The 23558-nt window shown below is 39.4% G+C and overlaps 2 protein-coding genes across 7 annotated transcripts in view; one reads left to right on the top strand and one right to left on the bottom strand.

Annotated features, from left to right (window-relative positions):
- The window catches only part of LOC145976650 (uncharacterized), a 279978-nt gene that overhangs the window by 11940 nt on the left and 244480 nt on the right, over positions 1 to 23558 (top strand). The gene's annotated exons all lie outside the window — the stretch shown is intronic.
- LOC145976649 (uncharacterized) overlaps positions 1 to 23558 on the bottom strand; it is a 247172-nt gene that overhangs the window by 24191 nt on the left and 199423 nt on the right. For 2 of the 5 annotated variants that reach the window (XM_083107883.1, XM_083107884.1), the window contains 2 exons: positions 22736 to 22877; positions 21814 to 21918 (listed from right to left, as the gene is read on the bottom strand). The exons of 1 other annotated variant lie outside the window; for it this stretch is intronic. In XM_083107883.1, the coding sequence (XP_082964009.1) occupies positions 21814 to 21918; positions 22736 to 22751 (121 nt within the window). In that variant the 5' untranslated portion in view covers positions 22752 to 22877. The remainder of the gene's footprint in view (positions 1 to 21813; positions 21919 to 22735; positions 22878 to 23558) is intronic. 2 more of the 5 variants (XM_083107879.1, XM_083107882.1) reach the window with 1 other exon arrangement.

Raw genomic sequence — 23558 nt, 5'->3', positions numbered from 1 at the left:
TACGAACGTGGCGCGAGATCGGGCGTGCGATAAATCGCGTATAATAAGTCTCGGATAAACGTATGACAAATCGACGTCGTATCGTATCGTCATGAAATCGATAAGGTCGGAGATTTATTGTTACCTTGAGTGCGCAACGTTCCCTAATGAAGCAAAAGCGGATCATCGCCTCCGCGTGCCCCGGTATCGCGCGTTATTATAATAATCACGGTCGGGAATCGCGTTTAAAGAAAAAAAGAAAAAAAAAGAAAATCATCGATGCTTTCTTGGACGTAGACGAAGTTGTGTGCGCATCGCACGCTCCGTTGTGTGGATGGAAACACCCATCCACCAGAGACCGCGCGGACGCTTTCCCTCTAGACCACGTCACGCTTTTCGCACCTGACGATTACTATCTCGGGACACGAAAGTTTATGGACCTCCTTACAGTCCCGCGGACTTAGCGCAGATCGTATCGCGAATCGCGTACAACGCGGTGTTTCGCACACGACGAAAATGTTAATCGTGTGTTAATACACCTTTCTTATCTATCTCCCTCCGTCGACCTGAGTCCGGCACTTGCCAATCGAAAGTGACGGTCAAGGAACTCGTCGCGAAATAAACGAACGATCAGAGATGACGCAATTATTTTTTTCAAAGAGGATATTGCGATTGTTTGTTCTCTCTGAAGTCGGAATCGTAATGTTAACAAGTTGTGTATATAATGTAGTAAAATCTACTTATTTTTAAGTTTGTGATTTAATTTGATCGATTAAAAAATCGATCTTTCGTAATAAAAATTTAATAACCAATTCTTTTCACGACCTATTAATTTTTAACCTTATACTAATAATAACTTTAAATTAAAATTCTAGAAATAAAAAGATTGTCTTAAAATAAATAGAAGCTATATATACTATATTAATTTGTCTTATTACAAGTTTTATTACGACTCGGAAATATTCTTGTTCTTTTAGAGACGAAGAAGGATTTGACAACCGACAGATATTATATATAATTTCGCATTGTCGTGTTAATTGGAAAATCGGCTGGATCCATTACGTCATTTCTTTTTGTGCAATCGATAAGATTAAGGGAGCGTCGATCGGCCTTTACTCGCGTGAATGTCGTTATAGATGTCATATCGGGGGGAGACTCCCGACCGTCCCCGCGAGCGGTTTCAGCCCTCGCGACAGGACTCAGCGTGGGATCAATAAAAATCACGGAGTCATCGCGATTGGGCGCCACTTGTCATTAATGACTATCCGATTTTTCGATTTAATTAAATGGCAATGACGATCTTGCCACCTAAATGTCGACCCCGCCTCGCGATTCAGGCACGCCATGACACATTTTGAATTAAAAATTGTGACATTACATAACGATAAAAAGACTACAAAAACAATCTTCTCACCGCTCCAAATATACATTGAAAATCGCTCACGTTCCGCTTTAAATAAAATCATTAATTAAAAACAAATCCGCGGTATAATCGATAATCCCTATTTTGCGCGCACAAGATACCGCAGGAACACACCGCTGCTGATTATAAACATACATAACCGCGCGGAGAAAATACGCGGCCGAGAATGTTGAATATAAAAACAAATCGCGTCAGTCGGTGGCGTACGAAATCGCATTTCCCGCGGCAGTGATAAACAAAATAGAATTATCTACGGACCGTCGCTATTTACCCGATCCTTGTTTTATTTCCCCTGACAGGCGCGCGTTGTTTTTTTGCGTAATACCCCGCGTACGCGGTCGAAGCCAGAGAGAATCACAGGTACATGTGTGTCTGCGTGTTTATGTGGATGCGCGGGTGTGTCAACGAATTTTTCCGCGAGCATGTCCACGTATCGAGGGGACGGTAATCCGATATCCCAAACGACATCCCCGCGTGCGCTTGATTTGCGCGATATAAATGAAAATTAAACGAATCACCCCGCGTTCGCTTTTGTTCGCGCTTAAATTAACGAGCCCGAAATATTTGCATCTTCACGATCATCGTATATCATGTCGAACCTGCGTTTTATTTCGTTAAAGATATGAAAAAATATTTTTTTGAAAGCGATTTTTTTCTTTAAAAAACTAAAATAATTAAAAAGAAGTTATATATTGTATACAACAGATATTGTTACAATAATATATTATACAATAGATATTTTAATTATACATATAAATAAAATATTATATATATAAATAATATATTACGTAATTTTATAACTGATGTATTTGATTATTATACATATTATAATTAATTATATTATTATATATATTATAATTATATATTGTATATATAATACATATTGCTATTATATATATATATATATAATATTATACATAATTAGAAAACTATTAATTTTTCAATTTTTTTCTGGTTCCATTAAAGTTTTGAGATATGAGAAAGAGATTTGTGTGTATTTTCTATAAATTCTTGTGACTCGAATGAGAATGCGTCCTTCCGATTCTGATTCAAATAATAGAGCGGAAAAATGTGCGAATCAAGAAAAATGGCTCTCGCAGGGTGCTTTAATCCTATCTCCGGAAGCGGTGCGAAGTCGAGGAATTATCCGTCGTTATTTACGTTTTCCGTCTCTTTTCTCCGCGCGTTATATTTTCATTTTTTCGTGGCATTCTCAGAAAATTTCAAACATTATCGATTGTAACAATTTATCAGACACTAGTTCGGTTAAGAAGACGAATAACGCAATCAAATCAATTACGCTTAACGACAGGATTGTTCTTTCCGCACGATGGATACCAATATCGTGATCGTTGAGATACGCTCGCTCTTGAGTAAAATCTCTTCTCAGACAAACACGATTACACCGTCGATATGAATACCTGCCGTATTTTCACTGGCTACTCGATGCTCCCGGCAGATACCCTTCGACATTTTCGCGAGCGGAAAGCCCACATTGCCGCAAGTCTATCGACAGTTTTTTGTTTTCGTTTTTTTTTAACGAATGTACATCCGCGGTGTTTGCGGGGGCGGCTTTCGACCCTTTTCGAAAACTCGAAAGCCTGACGGCCCGGTCGATCCCGAGTGCGCTCGGCCACGGAATGGAGATTCGAGAGTTTGTACGTGTATGTATGTGTATATATATATATGTATATGTATATATATATGTATACATATGTATATAACTGCACGAGAGGACGCCCATCGTGGGATGTAATATCAATACGCCGCGGAAGCTGGATAGTCGCGTCTGATTTTCCGAGCGCATCGGCACGTGGATAATGTTTTAATGGAGTTTGCGGAGTGCGAGGAGAGCGGGAGAGACAGAGAGAGAGAGAGAGAGAGAGAGAGGGAGGGAGAGAAAGAGAGGGATACTTGCCCAGGGTTGAGGCCAAGGGTGAAGTCGGCACACGGTTTACATACCATTTACTCGCGCCCTGTAACCTCGCCGAACGCTTGTTTACAGTGCTATACAAACGGCATTGCCAGATTGCGATGCCGATCCCATCACGAACTCCTATCGTCGCGAGTATTAAATAATTTTCGAGGCCATTCCTAAAAATTCAATTATTCGAAAGAATAATTCTTCCATTTATCAAAATTAAAAATAATAACAATTATGAAATGATAACATTGGCGAGTAAGAGCTAATTGTGGTAGATGCGGCACAGGAAAGAAGAGAAAACACCTTTTTTCTTTTATTAATTGATGTTTTTTAAAATTCTTTAATTTTTCTTCCATTTATGTTATCACTTTTTTCATCTATTTTAAATAATTTTAATTAAATAATTTTAAATAATTCTAACTTGAACCATTCGTGGGACACTTTTAAATAAAAATCAATTATCAATATTTTGCTTAAAGATAATGAGAGATAATCTTATTTTGATTAATTATTGAAAATGACAAATTTGATTATAACTGCATTAACATTTGTTACACACCAAAACTAATATCACTTTTCTGACAAATATTTTTGCAGAGAAAATTATTTCGTCAGATATCTACGTACATAAAAGTATTTACCGCTCAATGACATATGGTAAACAAATGTTTTATCGCAAAATGTAATTGTAATTTTTAATTACGGTCGTTTTTCCTATGAAGATTAATTAGAAGCGGTTTCGTATGGTTCTCATTAATTAGTTGAACACAAAGTTATACGCGAAATTCACACCAATGATGATAAGATAATAAAACGGTACATTTTTATATACGCACTTTTAAATAAACAATTGTAATCACGCTAATGCATAATTATTTGAATATTTTTCGGAAGCCTAGAATTGACGAGATACAACAAGTGATTCGCGACTAGAAATTGCATTCAATTTAGAGACCGGCGTTCAAGCCTGCGCCAACGCTATTGTGATTTATGTGTGTGTGGCCGCGTTTATAATGACACTTTCAATCCGACGCCGGTCGTCCATTGGCGGCGGGCGGTTGCGATTATACCGTCCGCGCAAAGTAAGCAAGAAGTCACTTATTACGTTGTTAGACAAATTACACGGATGGAGTTTGCGTAATCCCCGCACCGCGGACTTCCTTCGGCGACTCGAAACCTCTCCTTTGTCTTATCTACCTTCTCTCTATCCTTGCCTATACCTTTCCGAGTATCAGCAAATTCTGGGCACGCAAAGGAGAAGAATAAAAAGTAGATGCAATGTTTCGAGCAATCTGATTGAAACCCTGTCTCGGTTTTTTTAACCATAAGAGAGGACCTGGCGGATTATCTGTGTCAAAAATTAATAATAAATCTAATACATTTCGAGATTCATGAATTTGACATCGCACAATACACTTTTAGCCTTCAAATCTAAAATTAATTTGTGAATTAAAATAAAAACTTGCTCTGTAGAATTAAAATTTTTACGTTTATGAATTTTATCGTGTAATTAAAATTGTGATCATTATACAAAAGTTATTTCATTACAGTCATTATAAAAAAGTTAGTTCGATATAAGATAATATTTACACACATTTTGAAATTAAATTATATATTCTACAGGGCAAAGTTTTACTTTAACTCACACAAATTATTAATTTTATATGTTAAAAGGTTAAAAGTTGCACAATGTCAAATTCATGAATCACGAAATGTATTAGATTTATTAATATATTGATGTATTAGATTTATTTATTTATTTATTTTTAACGTAACAGATACGTCCAGTTAGAAAGATCTTGTGTACTTATTTATTAAAGAAAATATTAACGCCCCAAGTCTTTTTTGACGATCTGTTTGTGAAGTCTAGAATTCGAAGTCTAGATTCAACTGACCTACCTATTGAAGACGAATAATCGAATATCGAGTCTCGAATCTCGCTTACGCATCGATGGTCTCAAATTGCCTTTTCGTCCTCGCGTGAGACTTTATGTCTTCTGCCATGGCATTTCGCAATGCCACGCTGGAACAAGACGGTTATTACGTAAAAGTTGGCTCATAGTCAGCCCTGACACGATCCTCGCGCGGAGGAGATCGATCGTGCTACCCGATCGCTTTACGGAAAGTTAACCAATACCAGCATGCCGGAGGAACCCCCACGAAGGACGAATAGGCGGTCACCGTGTCCTGCGCAATCGCTCGCACGAACGTGTGTAAAAGACACCGGTGCACGACAAGAGTTGAGTGACCATTAGCCTGAGACAGATAAAATCTACCAGGTGTCCGGTAAAAAGGACGTTATCTTCTGCGATGTGTTTCGATCGTGATGTGATGGTATAAATCGATGTTGCGTGATTCCAGCCAATGTAATTGCTCTTATATCTCCTTAATTTACTTTATTCAGATTATACAAAACAAAATGCATACACACACATTCTGTTATGCAAATATATTGCCTGTGTTAAATACCGAGTGTGCGACTCATAAGTGACGTGATGAAAGTAAATTAAATGGTGAATAAAACATTGATAATTATATTACGATTCTGATGCGACATGTCTTGAAAGAATTAACACTTCAGTATTATCACGTGTTTTTAAATACTCTACACGCACCTGCTATTTCTTAACATTGTTCGAGGTATGTTGCGACAAGGCAGTCGTTGGGAAACGAAGAAAAGAAGCCGCTAATTATCAAAACTATCATTTGTTACCGAACGTAAGGCGGTCGCATTCTCGGCATGGGGTATTTGATGGGTTTTTTGACGGTCCCGATCGCGTTGTTAACTTCCTTTTTCGCGCATCTTCCTAATTGCCTTTTTACAAACTCTATTTTTCAACGTGCACGAGTGGGGATTGTATCAATAATAGATGCATATTATTAGATGCAGTTAAAAAATTATATTTGTTTCTTTAGGCTCCTAAAATTAATCTGTTAATGTTAACTCTATAAAGTCATTTTTTAACAACTGGAAAAATTTTCTCGCTCTAAAGTGTCATTGATTGACACCTCTGATGCGCAAGTGTCAGTCTCGGACTTTCACTTGTGAAATATTTGCTCAACAATTCCGGGAAGTTAGTGTCTTTTGCAGGACAATGCCACGAAAATCGCAGACGCCAAAGACCCATGATTTGCATGGTTCACTCGGTTTCGTCCCTCTTTTCACCACAGATGAGTCTGCGACAGGTTTTCATTTCTTCAGTTATACCAGCGATACTTCACGCAATCTTTCCTTCGTGTTTCCATGGTATTCTCTTCCGCGGGGTATATTTCTCCTCGAGCGTTGAATAGCGCGGACAATGCGGTCTCGACTCTTGCTGAAAACGCGTCACGCCCTGCGAATGAAAGCCGTACGAGCGTTTCACGGACCTGATTGTCCGATCCTGAGAGATCGCCTATCGACTTGTCTGATCGCGATGCCAGTTTGATATATAGAGTATGGGCAACAATTTAGAGGAAAGGATTTGATTGTTATATTCGAAAGCAAAATTATATTCTTAAAACAAAACGAAATATATGTTAATAACACATGATTTTATTCATTTTCTTAATAAATAATTACGTCATACAAAGAAATGAAAAATATCAATTTGCGACAACAAATAAGATTCCATGTGAATTCCCGGTAAAAAAAGATTAAAAGAAAAGTGAAAGATTTTACGACTGAAGAATTATACAAAATACTGTATAATTTAACTTAATGGATTCATTTATCTTCTTTTTCTTTTTAAACATCGATAATTCGATCAAATATTCCTATGCCCATAGGATTTTCACGCCGCTGTTTTTTTTCCAAACGCATATTGTTGATGCAATGAATCCGCGAGGTCCCTGTAGACCCAGCGCGATTACAATCGGTTTTTCGCACCTCGTATTTTCGCACAACGTTCGACGGATAACAGGGCGATTTCCGGCTACTCCCGAGGACGATCGTTCTGCTAGTTCGCGGAAAATTCGCCGAAAAAAAGCGATAGGAAAAGCCGCCACTGCCGGCTTTCGTTTCGAAGAGGGGAGAGTAAGGGATGGCTATTCGCGAAATCCGGAATTATTTTTGCGCGTCGACACGCGCTGCGCTACGAAGGGGTTAATTTTTTAATGGACGCGTGAGCGTGCGTAAAAAATAATTTTCGATTTTTTGAAAAATATGGAGTTATAACCGTTGCGTCTTGCTCTTAAAATAATGCATTTTTAGTTAGCTATCTCAACAAAAGATATTTTCTTTTTATGTCTTATTTACAATATAATGTAATATTTATTATTATTCGTAATATCCTGTCCGTACATGTATACAATTATAACAATTAGGATTCCACATTTTTATAGTTAAAGCGGAGAAGTTTACGGGTTTGCCGGGCTCGGTTCGATTCGACGTCAGGTGTAGGATCATCTCTTCGCAGATCACGCCTGGTTCGTTGCGCAAGGCGGTCGCAACTTGGACACGAGCTGATCATTAATTTTATAGCCGGATTGAACACGGAACATCGTCGGGATAGAGAAATAAATCGGCGATACTTTGTCCGAGCGTTCTATTGTTCTCGCCGTCCTCTCATAAACTACAAATCGGAGAAAACGATCAATTAAAGACATTAATATTACATCGACGCGGTAATATTAATGGCGATATAAATAAATAAAAGGAAAAAAATGCTGATTTGTTTTCTTACGCTCATCGCCCCATCGCAATTTCATCGGTATGCAATGATGCAGCTTTAACAGTAGCGCAATATTTTCTCTCCCTATCTACTTATCCATCTATCGTAAAGAAGCGGCGCTAATTTACGAATGAAGAAAAATCTACGCTCGAAAATCTCTCTGCGATTTGGAAAGCGTGCCGACGATGAATCTTTAAAATGAGAGGACGTTGCGGCGGCAGACGCGCGGGAAAGACAATGTATCGCGCCACATCTCGCCTGCCGATGCAGGTATATGGCCCCGCGGCTTTATATATCGGGCCCCTCTTTCTCATCGCCGGAAAGCCGACGATTAGGCCAGTTTTGAAACGTAATGTAGCCGCCGTCACGAGGCCATTTGTCTTGCCGCGCGTTGGTGGACGTCGCGCTGCGGGATATATATTCTGTCTCGAACTGGAGGAGCGAATAAGAGCGAGGAAGAGAGAGGGAGAGCGAGAGGGACCCGCAAAATAATTGTTCGCTCGATGAGATGAGGGGCCTTACACACGGGTCCTTACGAACGACCCAGAGCGACCCAATTCGACGTACTTTTGTGATCCAAATGGGATGAGTCAACGATTGATGCTTGTGCCGGCCATTGGCTCCTATCGATTTTGCCGCCTGTCGATGGCTTTTTCGTTCTTTGGCCTCCGTCCGCCTCGTCGAAATCGTCTTCCCTTGGAAGGAGTCGTCTTGGCTTTTTTATCGCGTCGGATCGTGTTCTTTCAGTGAGTCTGCAAATGGCATCTTTTTGTGGTCGCGAGCGAGGACTTGCGTTTCATGCGTCGTAGATATGTCTTTTGAAACTGTAGCGAATAAATTGGAAACCGAATGTATCTTGTAAGGCATCTTTATCGAAATGGCATCCAAAACTTGAATCTTTTATAGATAGATTAAAGAGTAATAATTAATAGTTTTCATAATTTCCCCAATATTTAATTAATTTTTCTAATAAAAATCAATTATCTAGCACGAGCTGAAACATTCTCCTCTAAATGTTGTCGCGATTATCACTAATAATTTACGGATTTCGGCGAGCGCGGTTCAACAAGTGCCGTTCGTACGTGAATGCGAATGGAATTCATCGATTCATCACATATATCGACGGTTTTTGCTCCTCCGAGCTTCCGTTTTCATTTCATTCCTCCCTTCTTTCGTTTTGCTCGTTGCTCTCGCGATCGGACGATCGGTTTTTTTACTTCGCGGCTTCGCCGTCCACTTCTTCTTCCTGCCCCTCATCCTCGGGAGAATCCCGTGAGATACGAAGGATTAAAAACCACAAATGTACATATCACGGACTGGTTTCCCGAAAAGCGAGCCAATCACTGGCGCGGACGATTTGACTCGGTTCGAGATCCATTTAAACAACGTACAGATCAAACGACACCACACACGAACGACGAGACCGGAGATATACGATGAGATAAAAAAAAAAGGAAAAAGAGAAATATAGAGACAAGACACAGGGTTGTCGGTCAAACGTAAGACGGACGTGTCCTGTCGTGCGAGTCCTGCGTCGCGAGAAGGATCCCTCAGCTTTGATGTGACCGCCATCGGGCTTCTCTTGCCTCCCCCGACCGATGACGAGGACTCAACCATGCGAGATGGCCGTTTGACATTTTCACTACGGGGGACGAAGTATGATAATAATAGGTTTAACTCCGTCCCGGTCAGAGCCCCGCGTGAAATTGTCTGGAAACCGGCCCCGGTATATGTCTCTGTCGTCGATTTTTCCGGATCCACGATCTCGACGTAGATGTGGACCGATCGCGGGATTAGCCAGGCGAATGTTAAACGGATTCTTCCGCCGGTGTTTCGGTGCAATCTAGCAAAAACAGAAGCCAATCTCTTGTAAGAAGACAAATCGAGTTGACTTGGCAGGTAAAGCTTTGCTGGTATGATATTCGCTGGTATTTATTGGTTCTTATTGATGCAGAAGATTTCACTTTCTGATGCACAGCATCTTTCCGAACATATTAAAAATCCCTAAACAACCCCTAAAAATTAGAGAGATAAAGCGTAAATTTGAAATCATTTTCTTTTCATAGACTCTCTTCTCTTCACTCCGAATTTTCCGAAGCTACGATAATTTGAAAGAATATTATGCTGTTGATTGATGTGAAATGATCTGTGGATTAAAGTACAATTTTAAGCCGATGCTCAAACGTTGAGAAGAATAAATGCAATTTTACAGTTGTCTTTGAGAAATTTTCGACGGCAAAACATATCAAATGCTGCCTGAGATTAATCGTAACAAGACTCACGTTCTCCTGTCAATCGTCGGACCACGTGGCATAAAAACGATAAGTGCCGCGTTCTATCGATCGAAGCGGCTCGTGCGGCAATTAATATCTATTATAGCGGCGGAAGTGAGAGGAGCGGCGTGTGATCGCGCCGGGGAAGGACGAGAGCGCGGATGACGTGCCAATGACGTCACTGCCGGTCAACTACAAGTATTTCGCATTAGCCCTCCCCGCTCGCCGGTCGCCGGCTAATTAATTGGGTTAAAAAGACGTTAGGCGAATTGATCGGTCCATTCAAAGGCGGACGCGGCAGCATCGACGTGTGCGCGCCGAGATAAAGTTATTATTCGCTCGTATCAATTTGATACGCCTGCGCGATCGCGTGCCGACGCGCTATATCCGCCTTATCGTTTCAATTTGCTCTCTCGCGTAGATCGGGACCGTTCATGGGAAAAACAGTCGTTCGAGCCGCGGCTCTTTCCCGCAATAACTTTCGTCCCCGTCCCGCGATGTGCGTCTCGATTTTTTTATTAGACCTCTACTCGAAAAGATGGGAAAAAATACGCAGATCGTTCCCTAGTGTGTGAAACCAAACAGAGGCCACGAACTTCTCGAAAGATTTACGGGGGGTTTAATTGATGAACCGTTTAATTTTCGCCCCTCGATTAAGAGTGTCGATAGTTGATTATATTTTATAAGAGTGACGATTGTAAAAATAGATTAGATAAGGTTTAATAAGATTAATGAGATATTAATTTAGGATTAATGAGAAATTTATTTTACGGATTATTTCTCTCGTATTATAATATAGCTACATATATTTCTATGATCATACATTTATTTTTTTATTCTGGTCAATCAGTTTCTGAAACCGGGCAGCGAAAAGAATTATGTAAAATATGTTTAAAATCCGGAAATAATATCTTTGGAGATAAACTTTGGGATTACAGCGCTTTTTGTAGTGTCTCCTTTGAGATTCTCTCGCGCGAGTAACGAGCTGGCGAAATGGACAAAAGAATTAGCGAAATATTGCATCCTTGCGGAAAATCGTTTATGTGCGAGGAAAAACGGCGTAGCGCAATCACGAGTTTACGTGAAAGGCCCCCCACATACTCCGGACAATCGGGGCCTGTTATGAATTTTAGAAAACACTGTATCGCCCGCAAAAGGCCCCCGACAATCTTTTGTTTGCCTGTCACCGAATACTCTGGAGATCCCTAGGGAGTCCCAGAGAAGATCGAATCTTCTTCACTTCGCGTAGCACCATCTTCGTTCTCTATCATCTTTTTGTCTCCATGTCATCGTCGTATATTTCTGATTCGAAACCAGGAAGAATGCTCGCAATGACTCTTCTTCATCATCAGTAGATGTTTTCGAAACGATAAGAACAAAATTTCTCGGTTTATGTTTCATTTTAGATGCCGATTGTCTTATATATGTACATTTGCTTTTGTATATAGTATTTTTTAAATCATTCATATTAGATTATACGAAATATCAAAATTAGTCATGATATTGAGACAAGATTAAGACAAGATTTTTAATTAATTATCAAGACAATATCAAGATTGAAATTATTTAGATTATGGTTTTGTCAAGATTATTGACTGTTGAAAAAAAAAAAACTAAAATATGTACATTCGTAAATTAGATGAAAAAAAATTATTATATTATATACGAATTTAGAAAGTTGTGTTTAATAAATAAAAATATTTATGTCAAGAAATTTAAGAACATTTAATACACAATAAACAATATAAAATTTTACACAATTATTTAGCTATACAAAACTTTGAATACAACACATGGTTTCTTTGATTGTATGGATGTGAGCTATATTTACATTCTGGAATCCTTGTATGTGTAACTGCCTTCGTATATAAAGGTAACGAGAATTCGTATACAAAGATAACGAATACACATATATAATATTTTGGGGAGTAAATAAATAACACATAAATAGTTATCCTAAATTATAAGGATTATGTTAAATATTACTTTACACAATTATTCAATATCCGACTAAAATTAATAATAAAATCGAGACAAGATAAAGATAAATCTTGCTATGATTCATTCAAGATCAAGACAATATTTAAATTTTTGAAAATTTTCACTCAATACCAATATATTATTACGAAAAATGTTTTGAATCTTATGCAGTCTCGTTCGCTATAAAAGATTGACGGCGAATAATTAATCGATCGCTAGCCGGAAGAGAGTTTATTCGATGGCACCTCCGACCTCTGATTCTCACCGCCCGAGAAGGAAGAAGATTCGCAGGATGACGCGCCTCGCTCGCTCGCGAGTTCTCGAGGGACAGGAGGGACGTGGATATAGAGACCTTAAGGCACAATGCGACGCCTGTGGGTTAGCATTGACAGGAAAGGGCCGTGTCATCCCAGCCATGATACACCCCATTGTGCGCCCAAAGGACTTTCTGGAGACTGCATTATCGTTCCTACATCTTTTTATTAGACCGCTGGTCCTGATTTCTCTTCTCTCCACCCTGCCCCTGTTTCTCGCTGTACCAAGAGAGTATATGCAAGAGACGATGCTGCTGGGTACACACCATACACATACGCGCGCCGCGATGCGTCAGCAAGAAATGGGAGCTGCATCTCCTCTCTCGCTCGAGACTTCCTTTCGAAACTCGGCGCAGAGCTCACCGCGTGAGCGTAATTAATTTCGTCGGCTTTGATGGCGAGAATAGGAGCCGATATCGGAGATCATCGGGAAACGACGCGATTTCAAGTTGAATACAATCGATCTTCTTTTCAACGGAATAGGATACGTGATGCTGATACATTAGAAATCGAATGAATTGATGAGAGTCACGAGGCAATATTCACTTTACACTTTACTCGCATCGCTTTGCATTTTCCTTAACAACGATTTAATTAGAAACCTAGTGCTTTATATTCTTAGAATTCCGCAAAGTGTGGAAACTTTGATCTAGTATCTCTGATATATTAGAAGTCGAATGAATTAATGAGAGTCAACGGTGATATTTTACGTCTTCCTTAACAACAGTTTAATTAGAAACCATCTATATTCTCTTAGAACATTGAAATATGGAAACTTTGATCTACTAACTACTTTGTTAGGACGTGTAAATGAAACTCGTAGACCCGGCTATCAATTTCGAATTTATTTTTCGAATATGAAATTTCATTTGCGAGCGGACGCGGTGAAAGCCGGATCGATATTCAATTTTCGCTGCAGCCGCAACAAACTTCCTTCGTGCCAATCGATCAATAATCATAATCAATATGAGGAATACCATCGACCCCATTACCGCGCAGCCGCGTGAGAATTATACGCCGTTGCAGACGAGAAATTCGCGCGCTGATATTATTCGCACCGACAGTAACGTCGACGGGACGGCGAGGACGATCGATCGCCGAGCGACTTTTAGCCGGAGATTAGGCGCCCATCGCGAAGTTGACGATGCGGCGCGCGATCCGCAAATTACAGCGAGGAGAATCCGGCAATTACTCGGCCGGAGTCGCGCCGGAGTCGAGTGCAAAGGTGACACGCTAACGTGCGGAGTGATTGATTTTGAGCGAAAACGCGAATCAGGGGGCAATTTGTCAAGCCGTCGACGTTCCATCTCTCGCAACACGGCAACGCGCAGCGTGAAGATACCGATCTCCCTACTCCTTTCCGTACGAGAGCGCGTTCGGCTTCCTTCACCATCCGATAGCCGACGTCGATACCGCACCGGCCCCGCCGGCGATGTGTGCATATCGCGCGATTTTCGAGCGAGCGCGAATGGACAATGCATTTACAAGCACGGGACGTGGCCGTCGCTCGCTCCTCGGCCGCGATTTCGCACGTGGGAACGCGCGGGAAAAGGTCGACCGGATCTCGAAGACAGAACACGGGGGTCTCTCCCTATCCGCGGATCGACAATGCGCGCGAGAGGCGAATAAAAGAAAAGAGAGATTGCGCGCCCCCGTATCGAGGCGAAGCGCGTTTTCCATAACCATCGACAGCCGCGCGTTCCTTCGACCATTATCGAGCCGTCGCTGCGAGATAGAAAGGCTGATTTAGAAACGCGAAATCGTACCTATTGGCGTATCACTTTGCACGAGCAAGGGCAACACCCTGCTTATAAACGCCGCGCGGCGAGGGGGTGTTCCTTCGAGAAAAAGAGGATCGTTCCTTTTTCCAGCGTGGGATGAGAAAGCGCGACTTGCATCGGTACGGTCCGATTGAAAGGTCGATTTGCCTACGTAAAAACATTTTCGCATAAAATAGAAAAAGATTAAAACGAGATTTTTTTTTATATTTCGCAGCAAATAAGGTCAGACGCGAATGGTAGCGCGTCAGTTTCAACGAAAATTAATTTTCCGATAAAATTGATTAATATGCATGAGATACAAATTTTCTTATATGTCTATATATGAAGTGTGATTAAAAATCCCCATTCGAGATTTTTAATAAATCTCTCTTTACCTCCCTGAAAAATCGTAGGCGAGAAAAATATCAAAGTCATTGATGTGAGAAACGATTCTCGCCTACGCTTCTTCGAAGAAGGATAAACAAAATTTATGAAAAATCTCGAATTTTTTTAGATTTAATCACACGCTTGATATATGGACTAAAAAAATTTGTGCCTCGTGCACATTAATTAGAAAAGTTAATTTTCGAAATAAAAATTTGTATTTTTACATATAATTAATCTCTCTCTTGTTTAAAATTTTTTTTATATTTCATTTTAAATTCTACGAAAAAAAAATTATTTTCAATGTTAAATTCAAGAAGAAAAATACGAGGACAGTTTAATAGAAAAATATTTTGTACAAATATAAAAATTCGAAATTATCTCTCATTTCAAGTTCGCGTGAGGAGAGTCCTCCTTTCCTCTGTTTACTTCGAGCGTTCACGACGACGCTGCGCGTTATTCGAAGATTGTAAATCGCTTTAATGGAATCTACGAGACTGCCGACGTATAATGAAAGCTCGCACCGTTAATCGCGCCGTGTAACAAACGCTCACGGGGCACGCATACGTCAGTCCGGGATCGTTATCTGGTCTCGTCGCCCCGGTGTCAAGAAGTTAGCCCTCTCGATGGGGGTTGCCGAAAGAGAAAGAAGCAGAGATAGGGGCGGTTAACTCTCGGCCAGTGTTTTCACTCCCTCCTATTCCGCGCAGGAACACCCCCCGTTGTCTCAACCGGCGTCCGTGATCCCGCTATCTTGTGTTCCGGACTTTATTAAAAGACACACTCCGAAAGAGAGACCGATCGCTCGCCTGCGTGGGACTCTTGATTGGATTTTACGATCCCAGCAGCTGCTCCACCGGTGGTTTTCCTTCGCGGCGAGTCCTTCGCGCGACAGGAGCGAGATCGATCGTAAACGAAGCGCTTCTTCGTTTCTCCTCGGCCGGTTTTATGAGCTCGTTGCTTCATATATCGACCCGATCGACGCGGACATAGCGAGGATTAAGATGCGCGAGAAATACTTAATTCGATGCACGATAATAAATCGCGAGCATTTTTGCGCACTCGCTTAAGTGTTACATAGAAAAAGCTCGAATTAAATTATTCATACAAATATTATACTATTTTATTATAAATTACATTATTATAATTTTAAATAGTTTAAAAAGTTCGTGGCAATTAGCATTACATCCATCGAGCGAGATACCAACATCGCTCAGAGGGTCTATTACGGTCCTTCAAACGAGATAAAAATTATAAAAATGAGCAGATTTACTAGATTTCGACAAATGAAATTGTAGATATTCTAGTGAATTTCCTCACTTTTGTAATTTTCACCTCGTATCAAGAATCGTAATAGGCCCTTTGGAGTCGCATATCACTGAATAGTTCAGTGGTCTAGAACAGTTGCCTGGAAAGCAAAAGATTTGGGTTCGATTCCCGATCCAGCCAGATGTAATTCAACATTAGTTTCTCCTGTTATCTCCCGTATCAATGGGGACATGATACTAAAAAGTATCGCATGTAAATATTCTGTAGGAATTTTAATTACTATACCAGCAATAAGTTTAAACACTGCCTTTCTTACTGATGTTGATTTAGGAGCTTATATTATTTCTACATTAATTATATAAATTATATAAAAATTACATTACTATAATTTTAAATAGTTCAAAGGTTATATTACATGGATACATGTATTCAATTCCTCTATCTTTAAAGAGTTTGGTTTTAGATCTAATAGATCAACTTTATCCAAATATAATATTTGAACCATTAGCGAATCAAGTTGTGAAAAGTCTAATTATCATTGCAAAAATATTTACGTCGATTAAAACATCTGATGTGCAAGACAAGGGTTTATCTCTATCTTGGCTCAGAAATTTGAGAAAAGCTTAATAGCTTAATAAACTTTTCACAATTTGATCCGCTAATGGTTCAAATGTTTGGATGAAATTGATCTATTAGATCTAAAACTAAACTCTTTTAAAATAGAGAAATTGAATATATGTATCCATGAAATATAAGCTTTAAACTATTTAAAATTATAGTAATGTAATTTTTATATAATTTATATAATTTGTATGCAGTAAAAAAATTTTAATAGTAAGAAATTCTACGTTTGACTTTTTTAAAAATATAGTTTAGAAAAATGTCATGTTGCCAAATGAATAAACGTGTCACGACGAAGACGACAATGCATTGTGTCCTCTTGTTCAATAAGAAATATTGTCCGGATACGAGACAATCTGAAACACACGACAAGAGGACGAGGGGAATAATCGGATGATGGAGAGGTTGATTTTTAACATGTAACACATAGTCGCGTGTGGCCCGTTAGGGGCGATAATTAATGGCATACATCGTCGCGGGCATAAATATCGCTTATTATTATAGGCTGAGATATGCGGTCCGAACCGGGCCAAAGTGGCGGTGTCACATTTGAATAACACGCCCGCGAACTAGTGCATAAATTTCTAATTACAAGAAGGAGAATACTCGTCCCCATTCACGTCGGCTTGCGACAATAGCGGACTAAGCCCTTACGATCGTATAAAACGTCACCTTGAGAATATATAGCGCTGCTGAAAAACTGATTTTCGCCAACGAGTTTGTTCGTAGCAAAATTATGTCTCTCAAAAGAAGCTTTTTAAATCAAAGAGATATTACTATTGATGTTAATGTGACTAGAATTGCAGGAGATATCAACAATATAAGCATCTTGATATTATTTTCTCTTGTCTCGAAATTCAAGACAAGATTTTTAATTAGTATCAAGATTATGTGGTCCTTTCAAAATTATTGATTTAAAAGAAAAGTTAGAATATATGTAAATTGAATGAAAAAAAAATTACTTATTATACGAAACAACTACTTAACAAATTAAATAAGTAAAAACATTTATATTAGCAAATTTAGAAACAATTAATACAATAAATAAAATAAACAATATAAAATTTTATACAATTATTTAATTAGACACGTCTGCATTCTGATATCATTATATGCAACTGTTTTTTCGAAAATATATATAAATATATACATAAAAAATATGTAAAATATTATTTTAAGCATTATTCATATTAGATAAAAAAATCGAGACAAGACAATATTTTTGTTATAAAGATTCACTCAAGACAAGATTTAAATTTTTGAAAATTTTTGATACAATATTTTTTTACTAATATTTTCTTATCTCGGATCTTGTGCAATCTTATTTCTGAAAGGAAATTGTATAACAATGTATTTATAAATAATGTAAAATTGAGTATTCGTCCTCTTTCTTGTAAGGTCTAATAATAGAACAATTGTACTTAACATAAAGAATGTTTATTATCAAGAGCATAAGCATATTATTGAAATAACGGTGTCACATTGTAAAGAATACGCGCATCATAAGATTGGTGCTGATAGATGCGGCAGCGATAAGAATTTTCATCAAGATTAATTAAGATCGGGGCGCAGTTATTGTAATTACTTGCGATCCGATCTCTCGAGTGTATCTAATTATCGGGCTTAATCTCGGCTGATCACACACTCCGCGCAACAATACGAAGTTGAATGATGTAAACGATCTTATTAGTATTCTCGATGCTTGTCGACGAATGACGGCACACGATGCGATATAAAAACGAAGTAACGGGTATATCAATAATAATAGCGCCGGTGCATTGATAATTATATTATCTAATGATACGTCTCCCCATAGAGTTCATGTTCTCAAGAACGCAGGAAGTTGTGCCCGAATGAATATTCGTCATTTAGATTTAATACTAAAAAATGTGCGCCCGATTTTATAATAAATTACTTGGCGAAAATTGAATTATTTTAAATAAAAAATGTTTAACAAACTTAGCTATATAATAGATTTTAATATGTAAATATTTAATAATTTTTCATACTAATTGATATTTCGCTTAAGATATATTTTTAGCCCGATGTACATAAATTAATATAAAGTAAGTCTTAATATTTTTGCAGAATTAATATTTACTGTTACCTGAATAAGAAAACGTTTCCGCAACCGGCACTTAATTTGTTAATTGATCAACATAAATGTCTATATAACTCGATGGCAACGCAAGTATCAATTCCTGCGAGGTATATCATAAATAACATTGCGCGTTTTCGCTTTATTATCGCATAGTGACGGTCGTATCGAGTGGCACAGAAGGAAAAACGCGAAATTGATTTTGCAAAGTGGACAGGTAGCGTTGATCGCGGAACGCGTAATCGCTTTATTTATTAATGCACGCCTTTACTTTACGAGGGCGGGTTACACAACCCCATAAATAGCGTATCTTATGGAACCTAAAAAACTCTCGGTGACACTAAAATCCGTAGTTTACACCCGTAACCAACATTTACGGTCTCTTTGATCGTGGCCGCCATTGACGTCTCTGTCATCCCAATTAGGACGTAGTAAAGTCTCCCCTTTTTTTGGGACGCCGTTTTAGGGTTGAATGTGACGGAGGTTTTCGTCGGTAATATCTTCCGCAAAGGGACATGGCACGAATCCGCCGTGGAAAAAAAGAGAAAAGAGAAACCGGTTGTTTCTTCGAGAAGGACAATATGGGTATAATCAAACGAACCACACCGACGTAATCGTGTCTCCAGTCTCCACCGAGAGATATCGATTATACGATGTCTCTTAAGAGCATTCTTGAAAAGCGTTTCCTGAGGGTAGTTATTTATATACTGAGTTTCTCTTAATAAAAAAAATCGTAAAGACACGAAAATCTTAATTGAACTATTTAAAATGAATGAGATTCGAAATGTATAATTTGTTTTCGATCATACGCAAATCTTAAATTCATTTCCGCATCTGAAAGGGTATAAAAGAGCGTTTTTACCGATGCGCTCAAACCCAAGAAACGAGAAACGCGCTTCTCACGCGAAGGAAATCGTTGCGCGGCAAGCAAAAATCGAGCAACAATCGCTTGAATCGTTTCAAAACATGAGAATTTAATTGCGCACGTGCGTTGCGCGTTAGATTCAGAGATCGAATCTCGCTTCAATTCTTCGACAATTTAAGGTAGACACGCGATGGGGACTTTCACTTTCAAACGGTATGGCCTGGCGATCGTGGCACGCTGCTGTGCTAATTGTATTATTAATTACGGTAAGAGAGCCGCGAGCGTAAGGCGTAAGCGACCGATGCGCGCATAATTAAAGCTGCATTTTCGCTCGCTCGCTCTCTGTCTCTCTGTCTCTCTCTCTCTCTCTCTCTCTCTCTCTCTCTCTCTCTCTCTCTCTCTCTCTCTCTCTCTCTCTCTCTCTCTCTCTCTCTCTCTCTTTTTTTCGCCACATCGTTGTTGATCGCGTTCGCATGCGCTGCGATCGTTTCCTGTCTCTTCGTCGTTGCTGTACGTGTTGTACGTCGGCATAGTGCTATACGCAGTCATCGGTGATTTTCCGGAGATGGAACGGGAACGCGCAACACGGAGAACGAATCGCGTCTCACCGCGGGGGATCCCACAGAAAACAAGATCTCATCAAGATAGCTAGATGCTCGCACTCTGTTGCACCGACCTGACGTACTGGCCCCTGCAACTGCCATGCACCATTAACCGAGATCCAGCTAGAGACACCTCGTGTATATGAAGAAGAGAGAAGGAAAGACGACGAGATATAAGAAGGGACGGAGGGAGAAGATATGCGGCTAGTCACGTCGAGCGATCTTCCCTTTTTCATTTTCTCTCTCTTTCTGTTTCACGTATCATTTTCATGGCTGATTTCTATTTCTCTCTGTCTCTGGAAAAGACCGACGATCGTTGAAATAGGAAATCGTTTAGGTCTTCGAGAGAAACCGAGTTGAGTGAAATGCGCGAACTCATTACGAACACTTAATGTTTGTATGCGCTTCCCCTAAAATCTCTGACGTTTATAAGCACGCTACGTATGCGTGAAATGCTGATATTTTGATTTGAAAATTGTTATATATTTTAAAGGACATAAAACTTCCTCACATGAGCAGTTGCCGGATCAAAACTGCGATTTTTCAAGTGAAAAAAATAATTTAAACACAATTATAGTTAATTATTTGCACTTTTATATCTTAACAATAAAGAGGTAATTCGATTTGACAAATAACTTAAGTTGCGTTCTCTCTGTCCTCAAAATAAACACCACGCAACAATTGTCAAATCATAGCGTGCGATATCAATAATGCTCCTCCATCGTTTTTTATCGAGAAATATTTCCGCGTTTCCTCGGGACTTCTCCCTTCTCGCCAGAATCCAACCTCGCGATACATAATAAATACCCTGTTCCCTCCTTTCCTTCCTCCTCACCTCCGAATCTAAGAGCTCGCGAGCATCGTTTCCTCATAATCGCGAATGACGGATCGCGATGTAACGAGGGTCAGTCGTATAAATTACAGTCCGACGAGATCTCGCGTGTGTTACGTAGTACGGCGGTCACACAGGTGAGAACGGACCCCCCGTCTCTCCCCCCTCGTGCGCATACTTCTGGCGAGAGAAGAAAGAGCGCGAGGGAGCGAAGGAAAGACAGTATTTGTATATACGCCTTGGTATATCACACAGGCTGGATACATCCGCGTGCTGATTGGCTTTAATTTGAAACGGGCGTCAAAAACCGAGCCGATGATAGTACCGCGGACTCGAAATGGATGGTTTTCACGGGGCCCGGCGATCGGTACCATCCAGAAGAGAACGGGCCCCCGGCCGGCCGAGAGCGGACGGCGATGTTATCTGGTCCGGTGGGAGGCATCTGCCGATATGTATACAATGCCATAGGTCCGCTGGGATTATTACAGCCTTGACAAATTGCCGCGGTGAAGGCCGACCCTGGTAATTACGGGGCGCAGAGAGACGCAGATATAAGGACCGAGTGCGCGCGCGTACATATACATATATATATATACACACACATACACATAATACATACGTGCATCGCGCTATACATTCGTATGCGCTGCTCGTTTTTCTGTTCGCGATCGGTGCTCTGATTGGCAGATCCGTGATGCCATTATTGGGAAAGATTTTTCGCCTTTCACGACGCATCACGGCGCTCGTTCGGTCTCTCGCCGACGGCGGCCTCCGTATTTATTTTACGAGGAACATTACACCGAAGCAAGAGCGTTAATTAATTTTGCTTTCACTCACGGATGTCATTTTTTTCATACGGAAGAAGCGCGGGAGCCGTGACAATTCGTCGCTGCGAGAAACGGTCTCCATCAGTAAAATATAGATGATCCCGAACATGTGTTACTAAAAAAGAAATCGAAGAGAAAAATTAATACAATAGAACTAATGATAATAATACTGCAATTAAATCAGGATATTATATTTGGCAGATATTATTATTTGCAGATATTTTTTTTTGAAATGACAGTTGGTACGATATGACATAATATTATATATCTAATTATATTATGCAGGGTGAGTCGTAAGTATGTTTTAAAACTTTGTTCCTGAATAAAAAATAAGAACCATTGTCCATACGAAAAATATTTCGTTTTTGAAATAATGGCAAAAAATTAGTTTCAAATATTGGCTTTATTTTAAAATTGTAAGATGTGCAGCAAGTGTATTGCATTTTATCATATATTAGATGAAGATCACTCAATTCTTCAAAAGAAAAAAATATGAACAATTGTTCTTACTTTTTATCCATGAATACACTTATAAAATTTTAAAACATACTTACTACTCTGTATAATACATATATAATTGTGCGTATGACATTATTATAGAAGAACCCAGTTTATGTTTGACATTAATATGCCATTGCTCGCCGAGTTAATCACCATTGAATTACTATCTTATCAGTCCGATAAATCAGACGTAACCTTGACATTGAGCGATTTAATATTTGCTCGGCACCGATTGACACATGACTGGTATTCGCTCATAAATCGCTATAAAAGAATGAAGAATAGCACCATGAGTGATCGACAAAGCGCTTCCAGGCGGCTAAGGCGGGGGTGTTGTTTGGCAGATCAACTCTTGGTACACACGAGGGGGTCCGGGGGTGGAGCGGACGGGGAAGCGATACAGAATTATTGCTCACAGTGCCTTCGCAAACCTTTCTTGGCGCTCATCTCGTACTCGAGCGTGTACGTGATCTCGTAGGACGATGGCTACCAGACTTGAATCCCGGTATGGTCGTGATTACGCTGGATATATCACCGCCGGTCGCTGCGGGGTTCGCGTTCGATGTTTTATTTCTATCGGACGATGTAAATATGGACGTAAAATATGTGCAAGCATGAAAGAGTCCTGGAAAAAGATTGAAATTAATGCATCGGGGTTAATGAAGGGTCAGGAAAATCATCAGTTATTAATGGAAACGGAACTGTTACGTAGACAAGGAAGCAATGTCCGGAATCTTTAGATCGAATCTCATTTTGGCAGTATAATTGGATATGATATTTGTCAATTTTATATATGATAGAGAATATATATGTGATAGAGAAAATAAAAATTATATCTAAAATTAATGACTCGTAGATAAGATTGAAATTAATATATTTTATAAATTAATTCCTATTTTATATCGTATTCAGGTGAATTTAAATTAAAAATTTCTAGCATAGAAAATTACGGGGAGAAAAGCTACAAATGCAGAAAAATTGAAAATTTTAAATCTAATGCACAAATAAAAAAAATATCAATTTAGCAATATTTTGTTGTACCATTTATATAGAAAATGTGAACTATCCTTATATATTTTTTTCTATCTTAGCCCTTTTCACGAAAAGTTTTAAAAATTCCGCGATTCGCCGAAGAAAAAGCTACGGATTACGAGTTTTCCAAAGAGGTTATTGCCGCAAGTCCGTGAGTCTCTCGACGACGATTCAGTTGATGGCAGTGGCTGATTGTGAAAAAGAGAGCACGAAGGAGAGTAA

The sequence above is a fragment of the Camponotus vicinus genome, unplaced genomic scaffold, assembly GCF_025532165.1.
Source record: "Camponotus vicinus isolate PSW18456_S1 unplaced genomic scaffold, iyCamVici1.0 SCAF_9, whole genome shotgun sequence".
Taxonomy (NCBI): domain Eukaryota; kingdom Metazoa; phylum Arthropoda; class Insecta; order Hymenoptera; family Formicidae; genus Camponotus; species Camponotus vicinus.
This window is presented reverse-complemented; position numbering and strand designations above follow the sequence as displayed.